This window comes from Nicotiana sylvestris, chromosome 4 (genome assembly GCF_000393655.2).
Source record: "Nicotiana sylvestris chromosome 4, ASM39365v2, whole genome shotgun sequence".
In the NCBI taxonomy this organism is placed as follows: domain Eukaryota; kingdom Viridiplantae; phylum Streptophyta; class Magnoliopsida; order Solanales; family Solanaceae; genus Nicotiana; species Nicotiana sylvestris.
The window spans coordinates 64615830-64640259 of NC_091060.1; the positions used below are offsets into that span (position 1 = coordinate 64615830).

The window sequence follows — 24430 nt, forward strand, 5'->3', positions numbered from 1 at the left end:
TCTCAATACGTCTGAAAACCAGCATGGCATATTAATGTTCATGAAACTGCCTCTAGAAAACGCACTCAAGGAGTGCGACAATAGAAAGAAGAATCATGAGGTCTTAAATTTGAATTCCGACGCAAGTAAAAAAACCAAGTGTTTCATGCGGTCTGCCTAAGCATTAGTGGGAAGAGGTACCCGACAATTTGTGCTAGTGGGAGGTAACAAGGTACACTGGAATAATCGAGCAAGCTGGCCTGAAAACTCACTTAGAAAAAATTATAAAAGAAAAAACTGTCTCTAGAAAATGCAATTTGCGTTGTTCCTCTTTCATTTATATAGTACAACAGAACACCGTTTCTTTGCTAACTGGCAACTTCTTTTTACCCTCCAGGTAAAGGAGAATGAAAATCAGTAAACAAAATCAAAGATTCCAAATTTTAATATTCTGATTGGAAAGGAAAACTTCCTCTCATCCCTCATCCCCAAAGCTGTGTTTTTACTAGAAGACACCAATCCTTCAAGTTCAACCTTTGGTTCCTCATAAACATAATATGGCAAATTGAAATTTACCTCACCGAGACAAGCAAATGAAGAAAAATTTGCTGTATTTTCTTTGGGGGACGGGTGGGGGAGAGAGCAACTCCAGTCACTATTTTTTCAAACCTCTTACAGATGGAGAGACACGGATACATCTTCACTCGAGTAGGATTCGCATTTTTAGCAACGCTCTGGTATTTGTTTACTCAGTAGGCTAATGATGCAAAGAACACCTCGGACCAAAGAAAAACAACACAGTAAGAATTCTCACTGTCCAATATTGCGGGTTTGCAACCTCTTCCTCTCCAATACAAGCTGAATGGAAAAACCACAATGAATGAAATCAACTACCCACAAAAATAGGATTAGTCTTTAGTATATTTTCTTTGATCAGAGAGAAAACAAGTATCTTACCACTTTCCGCACTCGTTCATTAGCAGCCGGAGTGCCTCCAGTAACAGATTCAGGAAGATATGGACTGCTAACACGCACCTCATTCATCACAACGATCACAGTCTTGTCCCAGCGCACAGGCAACCTGGTTACATGAACAATGACATCAAAATTCACAGAAGATATCGTAATGTCACCAGAATTGGTATCCTACACATGCACAGCACGATTCACATAACTCGTATAAAAAAGCTAGACTGGTACTGCGATCAATATTTGTATAGGACACTAGATAAGCCAGCCCTGATGGAGATTTATCAGAAAGCACCTATTGTGGCTGCTCATTTGTACATGCATATTGTTTGACGTCAGTTATACATGCTTTTCTTGATAAGTGCCTCATTTATACATGCTTTTCTTGATAAGTGCCTCATTTATACATGCTTATCGTCATACATATCTACTCTATATTGTTTCAAAAGAATAGAAATTGTAAATGAGATTCCAAATATTAACCAGACAAGGACAGAAATCCAAAACTCTATACGATTAACTTGTAGGATGAATAATCCTATGCTCTCTGAGTTGCTACAATCTATGTACCATATGAAACCTATTCAACTGTTTTCCTTGCATCAGATTAAGCTTCCGTCTATATCTCATGTTTGGTTGGTGGACTTCCAATAATAAAATTTAAGGGGCCGATAGCCAATCAGCAAGCGTATAACATCCAGAAGCATTATATAACCACTAAAAGTCCAGTCAAAATTATCATTAGAATCTAAAATGAACACTTCTAAATGACAAGAAACAAAATGAATCAACAATCATATTAATCTTCTGCCAAAAAATATCAAACTTTCTTCTCTATCAAAAAAATCTCTTTCTTAATTTGTCATGGAATATTCAACAGGTCATTTAACCAAGTTAGACTACCAAGCCAGAAATTAATGTGTCCGGTAAAACTCACACCTAGAAACCACCTAGTGAACAAACTCAAAGTACATCAAGCCAACATTCATAGGACAATGTTTGGTGCAACAACTTCTTCGCCCCAGCTAGAACTACACTCTGGGGTTGCCCTAGTAAATATCCAATGTAAGCTCTCTTCACCCACCTAGTGAACTGCTGTAGACTCGAGGACGAGTCTTTTTCAACTAGGGGGAGAATGATGCAAGATGAAGAAGGCCAAGAATCCAAGAAATTCAAGAAGCCAAGAATCCATTCAATATTAGGATTTCTTTTCCTTAAAGATTAAGATTTCTTATTTCCTAGTAATTTAATTCTTGTTTTAGTAGGATTATATTTGTAGTTGTAGTCAAACTAGGATTGTTAGTTGGTATCCCATTCTTACTAGAATACTTTTTCCTATTTTAGTTAGGATAGGTTTTCTTAACTTTATTCTTATTCTAGTTTAATTAAGATTAATTTTCCTTAACCTTATCAATTTTCCTAATTGTAAGGCCTATTTAAAGAGCTCAATATGCTGAAAATAAACATTGGTGATTAGTTTCTTTGAGCATTAGCTTCAAAAACGTGATTGGCTCTTTTGTTTCCTCTTCTTCACTTACTCAACGTTTCTTGCAATCTTCTGGGATTGAGGAACGTGTGGGTGAGGTTTCTTTTCATCTTACATTTTCTAAAGTAAGTTTGAAGAACAGTTTCGCTAGTTTCGTGAAAAACTTTTGCGGCGTGCTTTTGTTTTTCTCTTTTCTTTGTGCTTGAGAGATGCAAAACCTTGAAAGTACATCACTCATATGTAGCAGCAAAGTTAAAATGATCAAGAAAGCTTTCCTTCAATGGGACATCATCTACCCAAGCGTCATACCACAATATTATCTTTCTCCTATCACCAGCTTTTGATTTCACCAGATTTTTAAAGTCCTCCCATAAGCTCCTTTAATTTTTTTGATAAACGAGAAATCCTTGAGGATCAGTGGCGCATGATTCAAGATTCGGTGAATAATGGAACTGTCCCTCAATGAATATTAAATTCTAAACCCAAAATTTTAAAAGTCCAATTAGTTTAATGCTAAGAACCTTAAACAGCAAGGGCTTGCTTAGCCTGGTTACCTTTTTTCATAATTGATCTTGTTCACTGTTGAATCTCGAAACTATACATAGAGTAGGCTCTTATTTTTCACTTTGAGATTCTTAACTGTTGAACTACATTTTTGTATGTTGTAAAGATGGAGCCACTTCACAAGATGAATTCTAACCAAAACAAAAAAAGAGTTGCTATCTGATAGAAAGTTGTTTTGCTCTTCTATCCAACTGCCTCTCACTTTTGTTGAGATAGGGAACACAGAAAATAACATAAGTGAGGATGCTATCTAGTATACTATTATTCTCAATCATCTGGCTAAAATAAGTTTTGCTTTATCCAGGTGGGTAATTCTCTCAAATTTCTCAATAACCCTTTGCCAGATTTAGGATTCCTTAAACTTTCAACCCAAGGAAGTCCTACATATATTGTGGTAAGTTCACCCAGTCTACGCACTAGAATAGAGACCATTTGAGGAAGTTCCTACATTCACCGGAAATAAGGAGCTCTTGTTCAGATACCTGTGTATCCTCAAAGACAAATAAAACAGCTTTTACGAAACATCTATTGTATTTCTTCTTTCGCTATAGTATTAATCTCTTCTTCCTATATAGGATTAATGTCTCATTGCCACAGAATGGGAAAAAGAGTTATCAACCAACCCCAACCCCACTACCCATTCTTTTCCGTTGCTATGTTTAGCATATCAATTATAATATAGTGGGATTCTCCCTGTTGCAATCTATATGATGGAAAAAAACCAGGAGCTCCCTATTACTGATAGTGAACCAATGCAGATTTCCACATTCTAATCCAATTAATCGATTAATCTTCAAACACACACCTCTCATTGTATATAACAGGAAAGATCAATTTACATAGGGTGTGGACGTCATTTTCAATGAAAAAAGTATTCCATAGAATATAAATAATGTTTTTCGATGTTTGATTGTGAGTGGATATTCTTCAAAAAATATGCTAAATATTAATAATAATGTAGGCAAATTAGGGAGTATTTTGATGAACTAAAAGTTAATAATAATGTATAAATGTTAGTTGGAGCAAGTAATCCAAAGTTAAAAGTTAAGATCAAAGCATGGAGAATGACTTTTGCTCATAGGGACATATTCTCCTTTTGATGAGAAATATTTTCCTTGAACAATGACTTCCGTCATACCAAACACCAAAAAATGACATCCTCAGAGAAATTTTTTTATGGAAAATGACTTCCGTCCTACCAAACACATCCATAGTTATTGTATTTTTTAGATTTACACGTTTCCTCTCGCCTAAATCTCAGATCAAGATATTTACTGGCCATCAAAGTTGAATCCATGATTTGTTTGCAAAGCACAAGTACCATTTGGGTCTAGAAACAGAAGCAGATTTCGCATTAAGACCATCCTGATTTCCTGCTTAATCACCATAAATCAGATTTTGCTTCTGTTTCTTGGAACAAAGCTTCATACAATCTGCAGATCTTCTGTTTAATCAAGTTACTCAAAAGAGTCAGCATTCACGATTCGTCTAACAAGTAATTATTACGTCTCCTATAAGTATTTTTCATTTCTTAAGAAAAATTTATTTTGCCCCTTTTTTAAGCAATAATAAGCATCTAGATCTTCGTCTCAAGGAAATTTCTTCAGTTTGGTAAGTTCATTTAGTTCCTTGAAATGAGCATTCCCTAAGGCCATCTCCTCCGAAACAACTCCTTTTCCTCATTTTTCTCAACCCAGACAACAAAGGCTTTGTCGAATGGAAGCCTTTGGGTCTATTCATCCATAAACATAGACATTCCGCACCTTAAATCCTTTGTCCGCATTTTTAGTCATTTTGGCCAACACTAAGTTTATCTCTCCTATTAGAAGATCACCATTTCTCCACCAAGTATAAAGAGCCTTCTGGCTCTCAATCACATGTTCTCAAACTCAAAGTATGATTTTATTATGCGCCTCTCTCAACAGATTTGTTAAATAGATGTGTGGTCTGAGCAGTGTTGTGAAAAGCGCTCACTTCAACGCTTAAAGCGCGAAGCGAAGCGGGAACTCGATCGCTTCTGTGATGTGAAGCATAGCAGGTGGAGTAAAGCGTTTGCTTCTGCAAAAAAGCGAGAAGCGACAGAAGCGAGCGCTTCTATGTATTAAGGCTGCCTACGTTAAAAATTAAAAAAGCTCTCTTTTTTTAAAACATCGTCGAGCGGCAGAGCAAAACAGGCGACTAGGTTCGCATTTCTGCTCTTTTCAACTTCAAGTTCATCATGTTCAAGCCCAGGTATGTGATTTCTTCTTCCTCTTCCTTCTCCTTCTTTTTCTTCTTCTTTCACTATTTCAGTCTCAGGATAACAGCGAAATGCTGGTAAATTTTTTCTTTTTCTCATTCTCCTCTCCTTTTTCTTTCATTGTTTCAGTCTTAAATTTCAGCGAAATGCTGCCCAACTTTTTTTGTTTCAATTACTGCCATTTATTTCGTATACATACGCCATTTTCTTTCATTTCATTTATTCTTAGTTCTTACATCCATTTTTGTGTGTTATTCAGTTGTTTTTTTAATGGCACCAAAAGAAGATAGAAAGACTCGGCTTGGGCTTATTCTGTAAGAGTTAACGAGACCAACAAGATGGCAATTAGATGTCTTTTTTGTGACAAGATTTTGAATGGGGGAATCTATTGTCAAAAATTTCATCTAATCGGTGGTGATCCAAACGTCGTATCTTGTCCTAAAGTTACGACGCATGTGAAGGAAGAAATGATAGCATAGCTTAAAAAAAAAAGAGTTAAAAGACTCAAATGCATCATGAACAAGAACAAGTGCATAATCCTGATGATGACGATGACGAAATAGAAAAAGGTGATGATTGTTCGTCGCCATTAAAATCACAAGAGGGGGGAAGGATACAAACAAAGTCTTCAAGTTGTGGATCTACTCGTAAGACTAAAGGTCTTATGGATTGTTATTTCCCGCAAAAATCAGGAGATATGGGAGAGAAAAGTAGTAATCGTAAAATTGATGCCAAATCGATTTTGAGGGATCGTGCAATTGCAATGTTTGCGCGGTGGATGTATGATGTAGGTCTTCCTTTTAATTGTGTTAATTATACTGACATTTTTTCTGCTTTTATTGAGGCCGTAGGACAATATGGTCTAGAAATGAAGTCTCCAACTTATCATGAAGTTAGAGGTCCATATCTAAAAAAAAGAGGTAGAAAAAACTAACAAAATCGTGAAGGAGCACAAAGTAGAATGAAACAAGTTTGGTTGTTCCATTATGATGGATAGGTAGACGGCAAGAAATGGAAAAATGATCATCAATATCTTGGTGAATTCTTCCAAGGGAAGCTTGTTTCTTGAGTCCGTTGGTGCAAGCAACTCTTTTACTGATTCAACCAAAATGTACTCCTTGTTCAAGAGTACAATAGACTCTATTGGAGCAGAAAATGTTGTTCAAGTTTTCACGGACAACGCAGTGAAAATGTTAAAGTTGGCGATTTGATGTCTATAGTGTACCCGTATATTTATAAGACTCCTTGTGCAGCACATTGCATTAATTTGATCTTTGGTGAGATTTTCAAGGAAAGACCCTTCCGTACAGTCTTTAATCAGGCAATTAGAGTGCATTCCTATATTGTTCAAAGGCCTTTGTTATTGAATATGATGAAGAGATTCACAAAACAAAGAAGCTTGGTGAAACCTGCAAAGGCAAAATTTACTACCTCTTTCTTGACTTTGAATAGGATATATGAGCAAAAAAGCAATTTGAAGTTGTTTGTTTCATATGAGTACGCTAACAGTGCCTATGGAAGGGAAGCTCGAGGGAGAGAATCTGTAGATATTATGCTTTCTAATGCATTCTGGACTAATGTGGTTCATGCATTGAAGATTGGTGGTCCTTTAGTTAAAGTGCTTCATTTGGTGGGTGGAGAGCAAAGACCGACAATGGGCTACCTTTACGAAGCAATGGATAGGGTAAAGGAGGCTATTCGAGGCTCGTTTAGTGATAAAAGAAAATATAAAAGAGTCATTGAGATCATAGATAAAAGGTGGACAGATCAGATTCATCACCCTTTGCATGCAGCTGGGCTTGTTTTGAACCCGGAACTATTTTATGACAATAAAAAGAGGATTATAGGAGATGCAAAATTGTGGAATGGATACGTTGAATGTATTGAGAAGTTGATACCTAAAGAATCCGATCAAGATAAAATAACAGAGCAATTTAGTACTTGTAGGAATGCTGAGCAACTTTTTGGAAAAAAAACATGGCTATTAGACAAAGAAGGACGAAGTCACCAGGTAAGCGAGTTCTTATATGTTGCTTTATAGTTAATAAGTTATTTCTTTACAAATATTATGTTTTGAATATTTGTTCTACTTCTACAGTTAAATGGTGGAAGCAATATGGCCATTCCACTCCAGAATTACAAAAGTTTGTCATCAAAGTTCTACGTCTAACGTGTAGCTCATCCGGCTGTGAAAGCAATTGGAGCGTGTTTGAACATGTAAGAACTAAGAAGAAAGATTTAGTACATTGAGATAATTAAATTATATCTCAATTGTCCTAATCTTACTAATTACTTATTATTTGCAGATTCATACCAAAAAGAGGAACAAACTAACCTTGAAGTATCTCAATGATCTAGTCTTCATTAAGTACAATAGAACATTGAGGCGTCCTTACAATGCTCGCAATATAATTGATCCAATTAGTTTGGACAACATCGATGATGCTAATGAATGGCTAACTGGAGTCCCGGAAGATCATGCAGATGAAGAAGTATTTGAGGAAACTTCTAATTTCACTTGGGGTGATGTTGCGGAGGCACATAAAATTGGGGAGAGGATTGATGGTTTGAAGGGTAGTATTTGAGGAAACTTCTAATTTCACTTGGGGTGATGTTGCGGAGGCACATAAAATTGGGGAGAGGATTGATGGTTTGAAGGGGAGTACTTCAACTTCAAGCTCACAAAGGAAAGGAAAAGAAGCAGCTACTGTGTCTCTAGTTGAAGAAGAAGAAGAAGACGAGCAATATAATAATGATAGTGGAATACAAGAATTTGACAATCTTATAGAAGAATAGGATGCTCATTTTGTGCTTCAATTGATGTTATTCTTTAATTTTTACATTGAAGTATTGAACATTTGCTTACGGTTACATGTGTTGTCTTTGCAGTATTTATTTTAGTATTTTTTTTAAAAATTCCGCTTCACTTCAAAAAAGTGAGTGCTTCGCTTCTCGCTTTAAGCGAAAAGGGGCTTGTCGTTTTTCCTTCACAACAATGGGTCTGAGTGTATTCTCGGGAGTGTACTTTGCCTTATAATTCGAACAATTGTCATCCCGTTGATATCAAAGCCTGTCAATTCTAGATTTAAAGCCATTGCTATCCCTAAGTACGTGGATCTACCACCATGTAATTAAATGTCACTCAATTTCACTTCCCGAATGAAATCTATAATCCGACTTCAGTGAAACTAGTCAGAGTGAAGTCCCTTCCTACCGCCCCTGGAAAATTCCAAAGTGCATAGTCCCCTTATGGCACCGGTGAAGAACCAAATAAAGTTTGAAGCACACTTTCTAAGAAACTGTAAATGTTCTTTCATTCTCCTGGCAGTTCCACATTTTTGGCCTTGCATGATTTATGCCTCCATTATTTTCACTTACTTCAAGTTCTGCACAACAGCCATCTCAACTTCTCTTTACTTATTTCAATCCTCTGACCTTCCAATATCTTCTAACATTCTTATAGAGGTTTTAATCTTCATTTCATTGATCGAGAGAGTTTCTTGTCTCTTCCTTTGGAGCTATTGTTTTAGTTATTAACAGTTTAACAATAAATTCCAGTTACCTTAGCTCCCTGACTCACCTTTGCTTTGTGTACACAAGCTTTTAGAAGTTACATTTTTTCCTGTATATATCTCTTTATTTTTTCAAATAAGGCATGTGTTTCCTCTTCAAAGTCTTGGAACTGTACTCCCAATTGTTTGTTCAACTTTACAACATTTTTCTTCACCCATCCAAACTCTTCTGTTGCTGTTGCTATGGGGGTCAAGAGTTGAGGGGGTACCTCTGCTTCCTAGTTCCTCCTAGTACACGAAGCGGCGAAAAAGGTTTCCATTTCAATTTTGGTCTTCATTCATGTACTGTTCATTCATGTACTGTTTCCGTACTTTCTTCACCTTATTATAGTTACATGCAGCTGGACCACCTGAAACTGTCGGTTGATTTGCTTAGATAACTCGGACCTCCATGTCCACTTAAAACTCATCATGAACCAGAAGTCAGCAAAAACATGACCAAAAGGTTTTCTTGCAGATTTTCCAGCTAGGCAATTCCACACGTTGAATATCGGAAAGCAAACCTTGTTTTGCTAACCTTTGCATTCTTTATTTGCCAAGATGACCAAGTCAAGCATGCCATATGTTTACATCACTATCATATTTATGTGAAAAACAAACATAGAAAAACTAGCATTATTATTAAATGAATCATAAGCCAAATCCATAATAATTAAACCTCCGGTCACATGACCAAAAGCAAATAAAGTTAACCAAAAGTCAACTTGGCAGAATTGCCATGAGAAAACAAGTCAAATCCTATCTTAAGCAAAACTAAAATAACATTCCGGTGAATTGTTGGTGCAAAGAGAACATTATGTAGTATTAGGTTTCGAGCACCACGCAGGACTGACTTGCATGTGCCGATCCCTTCAACAACAACTTTATTGTTGTTACCCACATATATCCACTTTACTCCACGTGGAACTCGGCGAAATGCAACAAAGGCACTGCGTTTCCCGGCTATGTGGTCCATTGCTCCTGAGTCTACAATCCACAAAGGATTAGATTCAGTTAGAAAAACAGAACTAAAAACACAAAGTTCACTAATTTGAGCATCCTGAAATACCTTTTATAGGAGGCTCAGAGCAATCTCTGGCATAGTGACCTTTTTGTCACAATTATAGCATTTCACTTTAGCAACTTTGATACGTCTGTTCTTGCTATTTTTAGTCTTTTCTCTTTTAGTAGGCTGAGCTTGAGGTGACCCTATCTTCTTTCCCCAGTTCTTTTTCTTTGAATCACTCTTTGTTTTGGAGGTTGTTGCCATGTGCAACTCAACTATTGGCTTTGCAGCCTCAAGTCGTTCGTCCTCTAACTCAAGATGCCTTCGGACATCTTCTAGAGTTGTGATTTGCTCGTTATGGGTCAAATGCATTTTCATTTGATCCATGAACTAGGTAAAGAGCGTATGACAGCTTGGATTTGTTGTTCATTAGTTAACACATGACCAGCATCTTTAAGCTCCCCGATCATATTTGTCATTTGCCTCAAATGTGTTCATTGAATGTTCTGGGCGTTTCTTATATGAATCAAATTTGATCGTTAAGAATCGCAACCTTGTAGTGGAACAAGTACTAAGCCTTTTCCTCAAAGCATTCCAAAGATCCATAGCTCCTCTTTGGTGATCCTTAAACTCCCTTGGGATGTCATCATCCAAGGTGCTCAGCAGCGTAATGCGAGCAGTGGAGTTCTTTTTCTTCCAACTGTCATAGGCTTCACGCCTATGATGAGCAGTGTTGCCTTCCTCAGGCTCATTCATGACATTGTTAATGGCCTCTAGAGCCTCTTGCTCCTCTAGCACATACTGGACTTTCAAGCTCCAAGTGTTATAGTTATCGCCATTGAGTTTCAACCCTTTGTTGAGCTCGGCAACGATGTTTTTCGAAGCAGTAGTCATTCTTTAACAAAATAAAAAATATCATGATAATCATATAAAAATTAAAAAAATAACGCAAGGCACTATGTCATTCTGTACGTATGTTGAACATAGTGCCTTGCGTTATTTTTTTATTTTTATATGATCCTCATGATATTTTTTATTTTGTTAAAGAATGACTACTGCTTCGAAAAACATCGTTGCTAAGCTCAACAAAGGGTTGAAACTCAATGGCAATAACTATGAAATTTGGAGCTTGAAAGTCCAGTATGTGCTAGAGGAGCAAGAGGCTCTGGAGGCCATTAACAATGTCATGAATGAGCCTGAGGAAGCCAACACTGCTCAGCATAGGCATGAGCGTGAAGCTTATGACAGTTGGAAGAGAAAGAACTCCATCGCTCGCATTACGTTGCTGAGCACCTTGCATGATGACATCCTAAGGGAGTTTAAGGATCACCAAAGAGCTATGGATCTGTGGAATGCTTTGAGGAAAAGGTTTGGTACATGTTCCACTACAAGGTTGCGATCCTTAACGATCAAATTTGATTCATATAAGAAACGCCCAGAACATTCAACGAAAACACATATGAGGCAAATGACAAATATGATCGGGGAGTTGAAAGATGTTGGTCATGTGTTGACTGATGAACAACAAATCCTAAGTTGTCATACGCTCTTTACCTAGTTCTTGGGATCATATGAAATGCATTTGATCCATAATGAGCGAATCACATTCTGGAAGATGTCCGGAGGCATCTTGAGTTAGAGGAAGAACGACTTGAGGCTGCAAAGCCAATAGCTGAGTTGCACATGGCAACAACCTCCAAAACCAAGAGCGATTCAAAGAAAAGGAACTGGGGAAATAAAAGAGGGCCACCTCAAGCCCAGCCTACTAAAAGAGCAAAGATTGAAAAAGGCAAGAATAGACGTCCCAAACGTGTCAAAGTTGCTAAAGTAAAATGCTATAATTGTGACAAAAGGGGTCACTATGTCAGAGATTGCTCTGAGCCACCTAGAAAGGTATTTCATGATGCTCGAATTAATGAACTGTGTTTCTAGTTCTGTTTTTCTAACTGAATCTAATCCTTTGTGGATTGTAGACTTAGGAGCAACGGACTACATAGCCTGGGAACACAGTGCATTTGTTGAATTTCGGCGAGTTCCACGTGGAGCAAAGTGGATATATGTGGGCAACAACAATAAAGTTGTTGTTGAAGGGAACGTCACATGCAAGTCAATCCTGTGTGATGGTCGAAACATAATACTACATGATGTTCTCTTTGCACCAACAATTCGCTGGAATGTTATTTCAATTTCAGTCTTGCTTAAGCTAGGGTCTGACTTGTTTTGTCATGGCAATTCTGCCAAGTTGACTTTTGGTTCAACTTTATTTGGTTTTGGTGATGTGACCGGAGGTTTAATTTTATGGATTTCGATTAGGATTTATTTAATAATAATGCTAGTTTTTCTGTTTGTTTCTTCACATAAATATGATAGTGATGTAAACATATGGCATGCTAGACTTGGTCATATTGGCCAAAAAAGAATGCAAAGGTTAGCAAAACAAGGTTTGCTTTCCAACATTGAACATGTGGAATTGTCCACTTGTAAAAATTGTCTAGTTGAAAAATCTGCAAGAAAACCTTTTAGTCAGGCAACGATTTGATGTTGAAGGCGGTGAAGTATTTATGATGCTCCTACAAGAAGAAAACGAGTCTAAAAATGTAAAAGAGCTCTCTCATGCCCTTCTAAGGATAAATGGACAAAAACAATGGAAGATGAATTAGAGTCTATGAGAGTCAACAAAGTTTGGATTAGTTGACCTCCCTAAAGGACGCAAAGCAATTGGGAGCAAATGGGTTCTCAAAATTAAGCTTAAGGCTGATGGCACAGTTGAGAGATATAAGGCTCGACTGGTGGCAAAAGGGTATACAGTATACACAATAGAAAGGAATAGATCAAGGAACAAGCTTGTGATTTTAACATTGTATGTAGATGACATACTTATAGCTGGAAATGATAAGGAGTTTATAGACATAAAGTCATGTTTGTCATCTCAATTTGAGATGAAAGATATGGGTGAAGCTATATATATTCTTGGAGTTAAGATTTCAGGGGATTGTCCAAAAAAATTATTGTATTTCTCACAAGAGAATTACATTAGAAAAGTTCTTCAGCGATTTAATATGCAAAATAGTAGCCCAGTTGATACTCCTATTAGTAAAGGCTACGCCTTGGAAGTCAGATGTGTCCTAACACTCCTGAAGAAATAGAAAGAATGAGCTGAGTTTCTTATAGAAGCGAAGTCGGAAGTCTAATGCATGCTATGGTGTGCACCAGACCTGATATCTGTCAAGCAGTTGGCTTGGTAAGTAAATATCAAACCGACTTAGGTTTCGCACATTGACAAGCAATAAAGAAGATCATGAGATATCTAAAGAGAACTGCTGATTGTGCCCTTTGTTACCAAGGCAGCAAAGATCTGCGATTAGTTGGATACAGTGATGCTGATCATGGAGGAGATCTAGACGAAAGGAAGTCTACCTAAGGATATGTTTTCTTATTCAGTGATGGCGCCATATTATGGAGTAGTACGAAACAATCATGTGTATCACTATCTACGATGTAAGCCGAATATGTGGCTCTAGCATCAACAATACAAGAACCTGTTTGGTTGAAAAAGTTCTTGGAACACTTGTTGGATATTGCAAAAAATGTTGAACCAGTGTTAGTCTACTGTGACAGTGAAGCTGCAATATTCTCTACCAAGGACCCTAAGTTTCATTGTAAAACCAAACACATAGATATCAAGTATAACTATGCGAGAGACATGTTAGACACAATTTAGTGAATATGAAGTATGTGTCTACAAAAGATATGTTAGCAGATCCTTTGACCAAGCCCTTGTCTAGAGATACATTTGTGAGACACACTAGGTCTCAAGGCTTGTGTAGACTTTGATATACTTCATTTTGTTACTATTTTCCCGTGTTCACAAAATTGATGTTCCTTGATTATCAATAAAGTTGATTTACATACCTCTGCATATTTTTATTGATGAATGTTATATGCATTCTTTGTTCATTTATTTGATAAGTATGCCGAGTAGACAAGAGGTTGGCCTTCTCACACAGGCAACTGCTTTCTTATCTTAGTGATGTTAGGAGATGAGACATGATTCTAAGCAAATTATCATAAGGATAATTTGAGAGCTATTCTCTTAAAATCAGAATGTCGCTTAAACAATGACATAAGGTCATTAGGGTGAAAATATTTACCTAGTCTACTTTGTGAGCCAGATGTGAGTTAAAAATGATATTGTAGATCAAGAAACTCACATTAGATACTTATGGTGTCTAAATATCATCTATACAACATTTTTTATGAGACAAAGACATATGCTCCTTTAAAAAAAGGAGAAAATATTGTAGCACGTGTTTCACACCATGTGTGCTAATGACGATCAATTGGGTTAACATAAGTCCATTTTCAACTTATTGTTGTGTGAGACCTAGAGCTTTTATGGTGGCTCAAGATTTTGTACCCCAAAGACTCCGATCAGATACTTGAGACTTAGTAGATGTTAGCTATCTTAGTGTGTTTCCAAAGGACTATGAACATAGATTTGGTCTAGCGGAGCATATTTGAAAAAGCAATTAAACTAATGTTAAGGGGATCGTGGGAAGAGGAAGATCATTGATCGAATCTCATTTATTTGTATTCACTGGTGCACCAATTATAACTTATAAGTTATGATTGTGAATATAAGAAATAATGATATATGAGATTTTGAGACTATATCAAATGTGATTTATATGATCTAGGGTACTGCATACTTTATGATCTACTTGCACGTTTGCACTCGATGAGAGTCTATATACTCCTAACAGATGTATAGCACTTAGCTCTCACAGTATGTTGATCGCACGGTCTACTTCCATGTATGAACGATTGAGGAGATGAGATGAGAATATGTTTCTCAAACAAGATGAGCACTCCCATTATGTGTGAGTAGGAGATGTAGGAAAAAGAGTCCATCCATAAGGGGTGCTCTTAGGGCCCACTAGGGCAAAATCCAGTAATTTTAGTAATTACTATAACCCTAGTTACCCCTATATAAGTACACATATTGTGTACTTCTATAAATACTGAATACCCAGTATTTTCCTACACTTAGTCTTCTCCACAAATCAGAGTAGGCTTTAGATTGTGGTTGTGATGACCCGATAGCTCATCTAGAGTTTTAAACTTTAAATTTGTGTTTCGAAACCTCTAATAGCTTCTTTAAGCCTTCCTCGATTTGCGTGTGCAATCCGGGTGTTCTTCCAGAAGGTTTTTATGTTAAAATTGATAAAATATAAAATTTTGCCTTAAAAATCTATTTGAGTTGACTTCGGTCAAGGTTTTGAGCAAACGGGCCCGGATCCATGTTTTGACAGTCCCGATGGGTCCGTATCTTGATTTGAGACCTGGGCGTATGCTCGGAATCGAATTCGGAGGTTCCTAGCTTGAGTTATCGCTTTTTGTTGAAATTTAAAAGTTTAAAGGTTTAATGACTTTTAAGGTTTGAACAATGTTTGACTTTGCTGATACCTAGTCCGTATTTTGGTTCCGCAACCCGGAATAGGTTCATTACTATGTTTATGACCTGTCTGTCAAATTTGGTGAAAAAACGGAGTTAGTTTGATGTGATTCGTACGTCCAATTGTTAAAATAGAAGTTCATAAGTTTTCTTGAAAATTTCATTTGATTTGGTGTCCGATTCATAGTTCTAGGTGTTATTTTGGTGATTTGATCGCGCGAGCAAGTTCGTATGATTTTTTGGGCTTGTGTGCATGTCTGTTTTGGAGCCTCAAGGGCTCGGGTGAGTCTCGGATAGGCCACGGAGTGATTTTTGAACTTAAATGGAATTCTGGTGCATCAAATCTGCAGACTTCGAAGAAGACTTCGCATTTGCGAGATTCGGGGACGCAATTGCGATCCCCTCAGGTTCGCATTTGCGAACATTTTGTTTGCATTTGCGAAGGCATTCAGGAATGTTGAGACTTCGCATTTGCGAAGATTTATCCGCATTTGCGAACCCCAGGTCACAATTGCGACACCTGCACCCGATCAAAATCTGAATTTGACGGGATTTTCTCTCATTCTTCAAATTTTCAAATCTAGAAACCCTAGAGGCGATGTTTCCAAAAACTTTTCTTCCCCAATTCATTGGTAAGTGATTTTAACCTATTTTCTTTCAATCTTCCATTATATTTTATAAGATTTCAACCTAAAATCTAGGATTTTCATAGTAGAAATTGGGGGTTTGGGTAGATTTAGGGATTTTTTGTAAAATTGGAATTTAGGCCTCAAATTAAGGTCGGATTTTGAAACAAATTACATAATCGGGCTCGGGGGTGAATGGGTAATCGGATTTTGGTCCGAATTTCAGGCTTGGACCAAGCGGACCCGGGGTCAATTTTTAACTTTTTGGGAAAAAGTGTGGAAATTCTAAATTTATGCATTGTAATTGATTTTAGCAATATTTGATATTATTGAATCAATTCTGGTTAGAAACGAGTGGTTTGGAGGTGGATTCTAGGGGAAAGACCCTGGTAGAGCTCTGAGTTGACTGCGGGGTGAGGTAAGTGCTGAGTTTAACCTTGATTTGAGGGAAATAGGAACCCTCGGACTATGTGCTATGTGAATTTCATATGTTGCGGCGTATATGCGAGGTGACGAGTGGATCAAGTGGGTCCGGGGTCGATTTTTTACTTTTTGGGGAAAATTGTGAGAATTCTAAATTTATGCATTGTAATTGATTCCTTTAGCAATTTTGATATTTGTTGAGTCAATTGTGGTTAGATATGAGTGGTTTGGATGTGGACTCTAGGGGAAAGGCCCCGGTAGAGCTCTGAGTTGACTGGGGAGTGAGGTAACCGTTGAGTTTAACCTTGATTTGAGGGAATTAGGAACCTTCGGACTATGTGCAATGTGAATTTCATGTGTTGTGGTGTATATGCGAGGTGACGAGTGCTTATGCGCCTCTGAATTACTTGTTTTCCCTGATTTTCCGTTTTTCCTTAATTATCTCCTTCCCTATCTTAACTGTTACAACAACAACAAAAAACCCAGTTTGATCCCAATATGTGGAGTCTGGGGAGGGTAGTCTGTACGTAGACCTTACCCTACCTAATACAGGTAGAATTGCTATTTCCAATAGACCCTCGGCTCAGGAAGGGCAAGAAGGAGAAGAGGGAAGCAAGGAAGGAAGAAAGATGGAAGAGAAAAAAGGGAGAGATAAAGGAAAAGTAGTATTAAATAATAGCAACAGGGAATACAATGCCTGAGGCGAACAAAATCATATATCTTAATAAAAATCTAAGAATATGAAGGGACATGCACGCTACTAAGCTTATCGGTGAACACTATAAACTACCTACTAACCTTCTACCTTAATCCTCGACCTCCACACCCTCCTATCGAGGGTCATGTCCTCAGTGAGCTGAAGCAGCACCATGTCCTGCCTAATCACTTCTCCCCAGTACTTATTAGGCCTACCTCGACCCCTTCTCAAACTCTCCATGGCCAACCTTTCACACATCCTGACAGGGGCATCAATGCTTCTTCTCCTAACATGTCCGAACCATCTCAGCCGCAACTCCCGCATCTTGTCCTCCACGGAGGCTACTCCCACTCTGTCCCGGATAGCTTCATTCTTAATCCTATCTCGCCTAGTACACCCACACATCCATCTCAACATCCTCATCTCTGCTACTATCATCTTCGGTATATGGGAGTTCTTGACTGGCCAACACTCAGCACCATACAACATAGCGAGCCGAACCACCACTCGATAAAACTTACCCTTAAGTCTTAACGGCGCATTCCTATCACATAGAACACCGGAAGAAGCCTCCACTTCATCCATCCCGCTCCGATGCGATGTGTGACATCTTCATCAATTTCCCCGTTACCCTGGATAATAGACCCGAGATACTTAAAACTCGTTCTCTTGGGGATAACTTGACCATCAAGCTTAACCTCTACGTCTGCATCATGGGTCTCACTGAATTTGCACTCCAAGTATTCTGTCTTGGTTCTACTTAGTTTGAAACCTTTAGACTCCAAGGTCTGTCTCCAAACCTCCAACCTCGCATTAACTACGCTACGCGTCTCGTCAATCAATACTATATCATCGGCAAATAGCATGCATCAAGGCACCTCCGCTTGGATGTGACGCGACAGTACATCCATCGCCAAGGCAAACAAAAATGGGCTAAGAGTCGATCCCTGGTGCAACCCCATCACCACAGGGAAATGCTCCGAGTTACCACCCACAGTCCTCACCCGAGTCTTAGCATCATCGTATATATCCTTAATCACCCTAATGTACACTACCGGGACAACGCTAACCTCCAAACACCTCCACAGGACCTCCCTCGGAACTTTATCGTATGCCTTCTCAAGGTCAATAAACACCATATGCAAATCCTTCTTCCTCTCCCTGTACTGCTCCACTAATCTCCTTACCGGATGAATAAGGGTGGATTGATATGGTGGAATAAGGGTGAATTTGTACTGATATGGTGGAATAAGGGTGAATTTGTACTGATATGGCGGGATCAGTTGCACGCCGCAACCGGTGAAATAAGATGGATTGATACGGTAAAATAAGGGTGAATTATGATACTGATTTTGTTATATAATGGGATCGGGTTGCGCACCGCAACATATATTTATTTGTTTATGATTGTGATATTATTACGTGGAATAAGGGAGGATTGTGCTGTACGGTGGAATCGAGTTGCGCGCCGCAACAACCTATGTGCTTCTATTTCTCCGTACTGTGTTGGTTCTCAATATTTTCATGTGGAACTCTAACGATTGGTATTCTGATCGGTACTGTTTTCCTTTAAGGATTTAGCTATTTTCTTCAGTTAACCGTCTTATTTCGTTCTGTATTTCTTTCTCCTGTTTTATTATATACTGCGTACAGATTGTAGTTTAAGTGACCTGCCTTAGTCTCATCACTCTTCGTCGAGATTAGGCTCGGCACTTACAAAGTACATGGGGTCGGTTGTACTCATACTACACACTGCACTTCTTGTGCAATTTTTGGAGTCGGTCCAGCGGTGGTTATTAGCGTGCTCGGATTGGCCAGCTTGGGTAGACTTGAGGTACAGCTGCTCAGCGTCCGCAGCTCCTAGAGTCCCCTTTCCTTTTATTTAGCTGTGTATTTTCCTTCTGACAGCTTTATGTTTATTTCAGACTCTTGTTTGTACTATTCTAGTAGCTCGTGCACTTGTGACACTAGGTCCAGGGTTGTATCAGATATTTTAGTTATTATAGCTCCCGCACTTTACTTTGGATTATTGCAGTTATTTCAGTTCTTTCTCATTATTTAATATAAACTGTTGAAAAATGGATAAATTGTTCTAACGTTGTCTTGCCTAGCAAGTGAAATGTTAGGCACCATCACGGTCCCGACAGTGGGAATTACGGGTAGTGACAGTGGCTTAGGGGGTTGATCCAATATACTGTGACAACCACTACCGACCAGTAATTCTAGCCACGGTTCATCCGTCTTCTGCTACGAAGAACAAGTAAGTTCTCTGTTTATGATTTACGCGCTATCTAATGTGTTTAGATTTATCGCCTTCCTTCACTTATGATGTGAAACCCATCGCCTACATAACTATTGTAGGATGTTGAAGTTGACTTTAATCCGACTAACAAAGTTTTCCTTCATCTCAATAGCTCATACAACATTTGTAAGCTACTTCCTAGCTCTCTAAGCTCAAAGGACTTTTCTTAACCTATAATGACTGTCCTTCTCATCTATTTTCTCCTTGTTAATTGGTTTCAATTACATTTTGCCTCCATTAAGAACTAGACTCAAGTTACTCTATAAATCAAACTCCAAAAATATGTGGAGTTTTGGGGATAGCGTGAGAGAATTCAAGGAAGAAAGAGACTAGAGGAGAATTGATGCTCGTGAGTACCGAGAATTAACCACTAACAATCATCTAATCGAAAATTTCAAAGTACAACAATGGATGGAATGCTGGATCCTGTGTTCCGTACTCAATAACAGTTGGGATCCTGAAGGGAACAAATTAAAGATTTGGATGAACTTTTTGAAGTGAAATGAGCGTAAGGTTTGTCCACAACATCTTCAAAAAGATCTTTTACCTTTGCAACATATTGCTAAATTGTATGTTCTGGAGAAATCAAATCCAGGACGACACTATTATTAGCTAAGTGGAAAGGTCAAAAAATACAAGAGCAATCAATACAAAGAGTCGTATCTCTTACTTTGGTTAAATCAATGCCAGATTATGATGACTTTTAAGCCTTCATCCTCTAGTTTAAAAACATAGCTTGACAAGCGCTTAAACTTACAGGAGAGTGATTTTTCTTAAACTTATTAATGTATTTTTCTTTTTCTTTTCATACGTAACTTATGGGGTAATGTATGATGAGCCTATGGTTTTTTGTTAGCATTAGAGACTATTTTTGTGTTTTAACAAAGCAAAGACTTCCTGCACTTCTTGTGCACACTTTCTTGCTGCTTGATCTCTTGTAGCGCGTCTGTTTCTATTAGCGTCCTCTCCTACGGCGCATTTCCCAAAAAGAAAATTATACTTTTCTCTTTGAAACTAAAAACAAGATATGAGCATACACCTATACAGAAGTTCTCTTCTTGAGTGAACACAAAGAGCAAAAAAAAGCTTTCTCGTCACCTATATACCACTAAACCATCTTACTTTTGAAGATACACCAGAAAGCAAGAATATGTAAGTGGAAGTCAGAAATACTCTCCTTTCGGAATTTAGACTACCTCTATGTTGGTGGAGGCAACGGCGCAACGCCTTTACAGAGAAGATGATTTGTCAGCATAAGAAAGCATTTTCAAACTAATGCCACATCTTCTACACTGAGAAGGCCAGTGTAAAAAGAAAAGGAGTAAGGTCTTAGGAAGGAGCACAGTGGAAGCAGCAATTCCAATTTTGCATTGCTATTTATAGGACAAAGTGAATCAGAATACACCGGTTGGCATTTAATGCGTAACCATATTGTACAATAGGGAACTGAGTACATCAATGCAATCATCAAATAAGAATCCGACTTGATTAATGAGGTTGCTCTAGTGGCAAGAGGACTCCACTTCCAACCAAGATATTGGCAGTTCGAGTGGTTAAGGAAGCAACGCAGTAAAGGGCCACTGCTGACTCATACGCTGGGGGTTTTGAGTGCAAGATTTACCAAAAAGAAAAATCAAACTTAATATAAGCAATAAGGAATAACTCTTTACTATCTACAATCTATTAGTACTTCTTTACTTCTAACAGCAGTAAGTATAATTAGTGAATTTGGCATTAAGATATACAAGAAACTACTAAAAAAAATTAAGGAGGAGAAGGCACATACGTTTTAGACAAAGCATCAAATATAGTCTGAGCTTCAGCAGTGACACCAACGCCAAATCTCTCAGCATCTATCTGCGCTTGTCTGCAAATATTCAATTAAATAAATTCCCAATTCACAAAATAGAATAGCATCTTTCCCGAAGAAGGAAATTCACCTAATAGCAGAATCTTCTCTAGATTGAAGGCTATTGAGATCAAGAAAACATTTATTGGTATCAAGTGGGTCTTGGCCTTGACCAAGAAAACTGAACTCTTTAATGTAGTTGGCTTTCAATAACCTTATGTCTCTCTTTGGCCCTGATGCAGGTACCCCTTCTTGTAATTTCAAACAAACAGTCAAGGAAATTTCAAGAACCAATAAAAAAGAAAGTTAAAAACAATAAAATCAAATGGGAAATGTGAATTAAAGGATATGAAGGACGAGGATGTTGGAGGGTTTGTCAAAGGCGATAACTTGGGCTTCAAACTCATCGCCTAAAGAAGTCTTGATGGATAAAATGCATCCAACTGCGAATTCTTCGTTGTTGTAAGCTTCCATGGCAGCAGGACGCTCTGCAACTGAGATGAATGAGAGAAACACGCTCTTCAATTCTTGCTTTGTGAAGTTAACTTTATTTTTTGAAAAAAAAAAAGGACAATTTGTTAGGATTTAGAGTGAATGTGTATGAGTTTTACTAAATAGAGGGGTGTATTGTAAATCATCCCAAAATTCAATAAAAATTTCCTCTCTTTCTTTCTCTGCAATATTGTTCTTCTACTTTTATTGTTTTATAACACGTTATCAGCGCACGAGACTCTACCGTCTCAAGAAGATTAAGCAAATATGGATATTCCACAAAGCAAACTTGGATCAAAGTTCAATTGTAAAAATATTTATTTAATTGATTCATGTACGACACATACAATATTCAAAGAGAAAAAATATTTCTCTCATTTAAATATGTGTAAGACAGATGTTACTACAATTTCTGGTAGTAGTAAATTAATTGAAGGCTCTGGAAGAGCTACTATAACTCTGCCTAAAGGAACAATACTTATCATAGATAATGCAATGTTCTCCTCCAAGTCCAAGAGGAACTTGTTGAGTTTTAAAGATATCCGTCGAAATGGATATCATATTGAGACAATAGATGAGAATAATCTTGAATATCTCATCATTACCAAGAATGTCTCTGGCCAAAAGAGGGTTATTGGGAAGTTCCAATCTTTATCTTGTGGCCTGTATTGGACAAGAATTAGTGCAATTGAGGCACATTCTACCATAAACCAAAAGGCGTATTATTAAACATGTGTACTCTTTTTCCTTTTCTAGAATTTTTTTCCCATTGGGTTTTATTTTAGTTAAGGTTTTAATGAGGCACATTACTTATCAAGTAGACATTCAAGGGGGAGTGTTATGAATAGAATTCTATTTAGAGCGAATGTCTATCTTGTAGAGAGTTTTACTTTGTGGCTAAGTCATTTTCCCCCCTATAAAAAGATGGGTCTTACCCCATTGTAAATCGTCCCAAAATTCAATAAGAATTTCCTCTCTCTCTTTCTTTGTAATATTGTTCTTCTACTTTTATTGTTTTATAACACAATTAGATTTCTTCTAGTCATGAGCATCTCTTGCTATATATATTAACTCAGTTTGGCCATAAAATTTGGAACCTTTAGTTCAAAGAAAAATTAAATATTTATTTGTTTATAAATTTTAACCATTTTTTGACAATTTTTAAAAATAAAATTTTCAAATCCCAAAAGCTGCACTAGAGGTGTTTTTGAAGTTTTATACTCACAAAACTTCAAATTCTTTTCAAATAAAATGCATGACCAAATACAATTTCAACTTTCAAAAATTATTTTTCATCTCATCTTCAAAAACTCATTTTTTCAACTTTCAACCAAATCTATGTCGAAACGCTAGCTTAATTACCCGGATTCTTTAAAGTTTGTTATTTACCAAAGGTAACTATATATTATTTACAATTTATATACATCTCATTAAGGGACTTAGTTAAGTGCCTTTAATTAAGGGAGTAGCGCCTGAAATTAAGGAACTTAACTATACCCTTTTTTGTTTTCCCTTTCGCTGTATTTTGCGTTCAAAATTCGCCTCCGGTCGGCTCAAATCTAGCCAAAAATAATTTAATAATATCAAACAACGAAAGCAAATTCAATTTCAATTAGTAAAGCTAAGATCTTTACACCATTTCTATAAAGTCAACAAAAGTAAACCCGGACCCACCCGGTCAAAATTCGAGTCGAGGGTAGATCCCGACTATCCATAACCATATGAGTCCAAATATGTATTTGGTTTTCAAATTCGAGTCCAAATCAACTCTCAAATATCAAATTTTTATTTTTCAAAACATAGTAAAAAAAATCAAAATTTATCTTCAAATCTCATGGTTTAGATGTTAAAATTCATAAATAATCATGTTATAATATCAAAATTGAGTAAAAATCACTTACCCAATAGCTTTATATGGGAATCCCCTCTTAAAATTGCCTTCCAACGAGTCTAGGGCTCATAATGTAATAAAATGAGACTAAGTCCCGAAATTTCATCTTTTTGTTCAGCTCCAAAAGTCGCAAATGTGACCAGGGGTTCGCAAATACGACCCCTCACAAGTGCGACCAATTGATCGCAAATGAGATGCCTGTTGAGCCTAGGGAATGTCGCGAAAGCGACACATACTTCATATTTGCAAAGTCAGCCTACGTCGCAAAAGCGACATGTCCCAGCCCAGACCCATTTCGCAAATGCGACACTGGATTCGTAATTGCGAAGCTAGTCCCCATAGTCAATTATTGCAAATGCGATAACCACCTCACAAATGCGAACAGGATCCCGCATTTGCGAGGCTTGCAGCACCAGCAAAGAACCAGCAATTCTAAAACAAGTTAAAAACACACCGAAAAGCGTTCAAAACTCACTCGAACCCCTCGGGCTCTATACCAAATATTCACACAAGTCTATAAATATCATACGAACTCATTCCCGAGCTCAAAACACCAAAATAACATTTGGAACCACAAATCGAACACTGAAACACATAGAATTCACAATGAAACTCAAAAATCGCTAAAATCACAATCAAGCGTCTGATTCCTACTAAACCAACTCGGAATGACACTAAACTTTACACAAAAGTTTCAAATGACAAAACAGAACTATTCCAAGTTCATCAAAAATTCGAACTCGATAGCCATAAAGTTAACCCATGGTCGAACTTAGGAAATTTCTAAACCTTCAAATTGTCAACTTTCGGCGAAAAGAACAAAATCATCCTAGGAACCTCCAAATTGAATTCTGAGCATATGCCTAAGTCCAATATCACCATATGAACCAATTGAAACCAT

At 37.5% G+C, this 24430-nt stretch overlaps 1 protein-coding gene across 1 annotated transcript; it reads right to left on the reverse strand.

The window, feature by feature from the left end:
• Positions 1 to 283: 283 nt before the first annotated feature.
• On the reverse strand, positions 284 to 21725 carry LOC104244570 (uncharacterized). Its single transcript, XM_009800020.2, has 5 exons — positions 21497 to 21725; positions 21238 to 21400; positions 21084 to 21164; positions 937 to 1060; positions 284 to 837 (listed from the first exon to the last, which is right to left on the reverse strand). Exons 1-5 carry the CDS (start codon positions 21618 to 21620, stop codon positions 790 to 792), a joined length of 540 nt encoding a protein of 179 aa, XP_009798322.1. The 5' UTR covers positions 21621 to 21725; the 3' UTR covers positions 284 to 789.
• Between the last annotated feature and the right edge of the window lie 2705 nt (positions 21726 to 24430).

Coding starts and splice junctions, on each gene's coding strand:
- LOC104244570 (XM_009800020.2), bottom strand. CDS start 21,620: ATGGAAGCTTACAACAACGAAGAATTCGCAGTTGGATGCATTTTATCC. Junction 21,401..21,496: donor CTCCAACATCCTCGTCCTTC/ATATCCTTTAAT, acceptor GTTTGAAATTAC/AAGAAGGGGTACCTGCATCA. Junction 21,165..21,237: donor AGAGAAGATTCTGCTATTAG/GTGAATTTCCTT, acceptor GAATATTTGCAG/ACAAGCGCAGATAGATGCTG.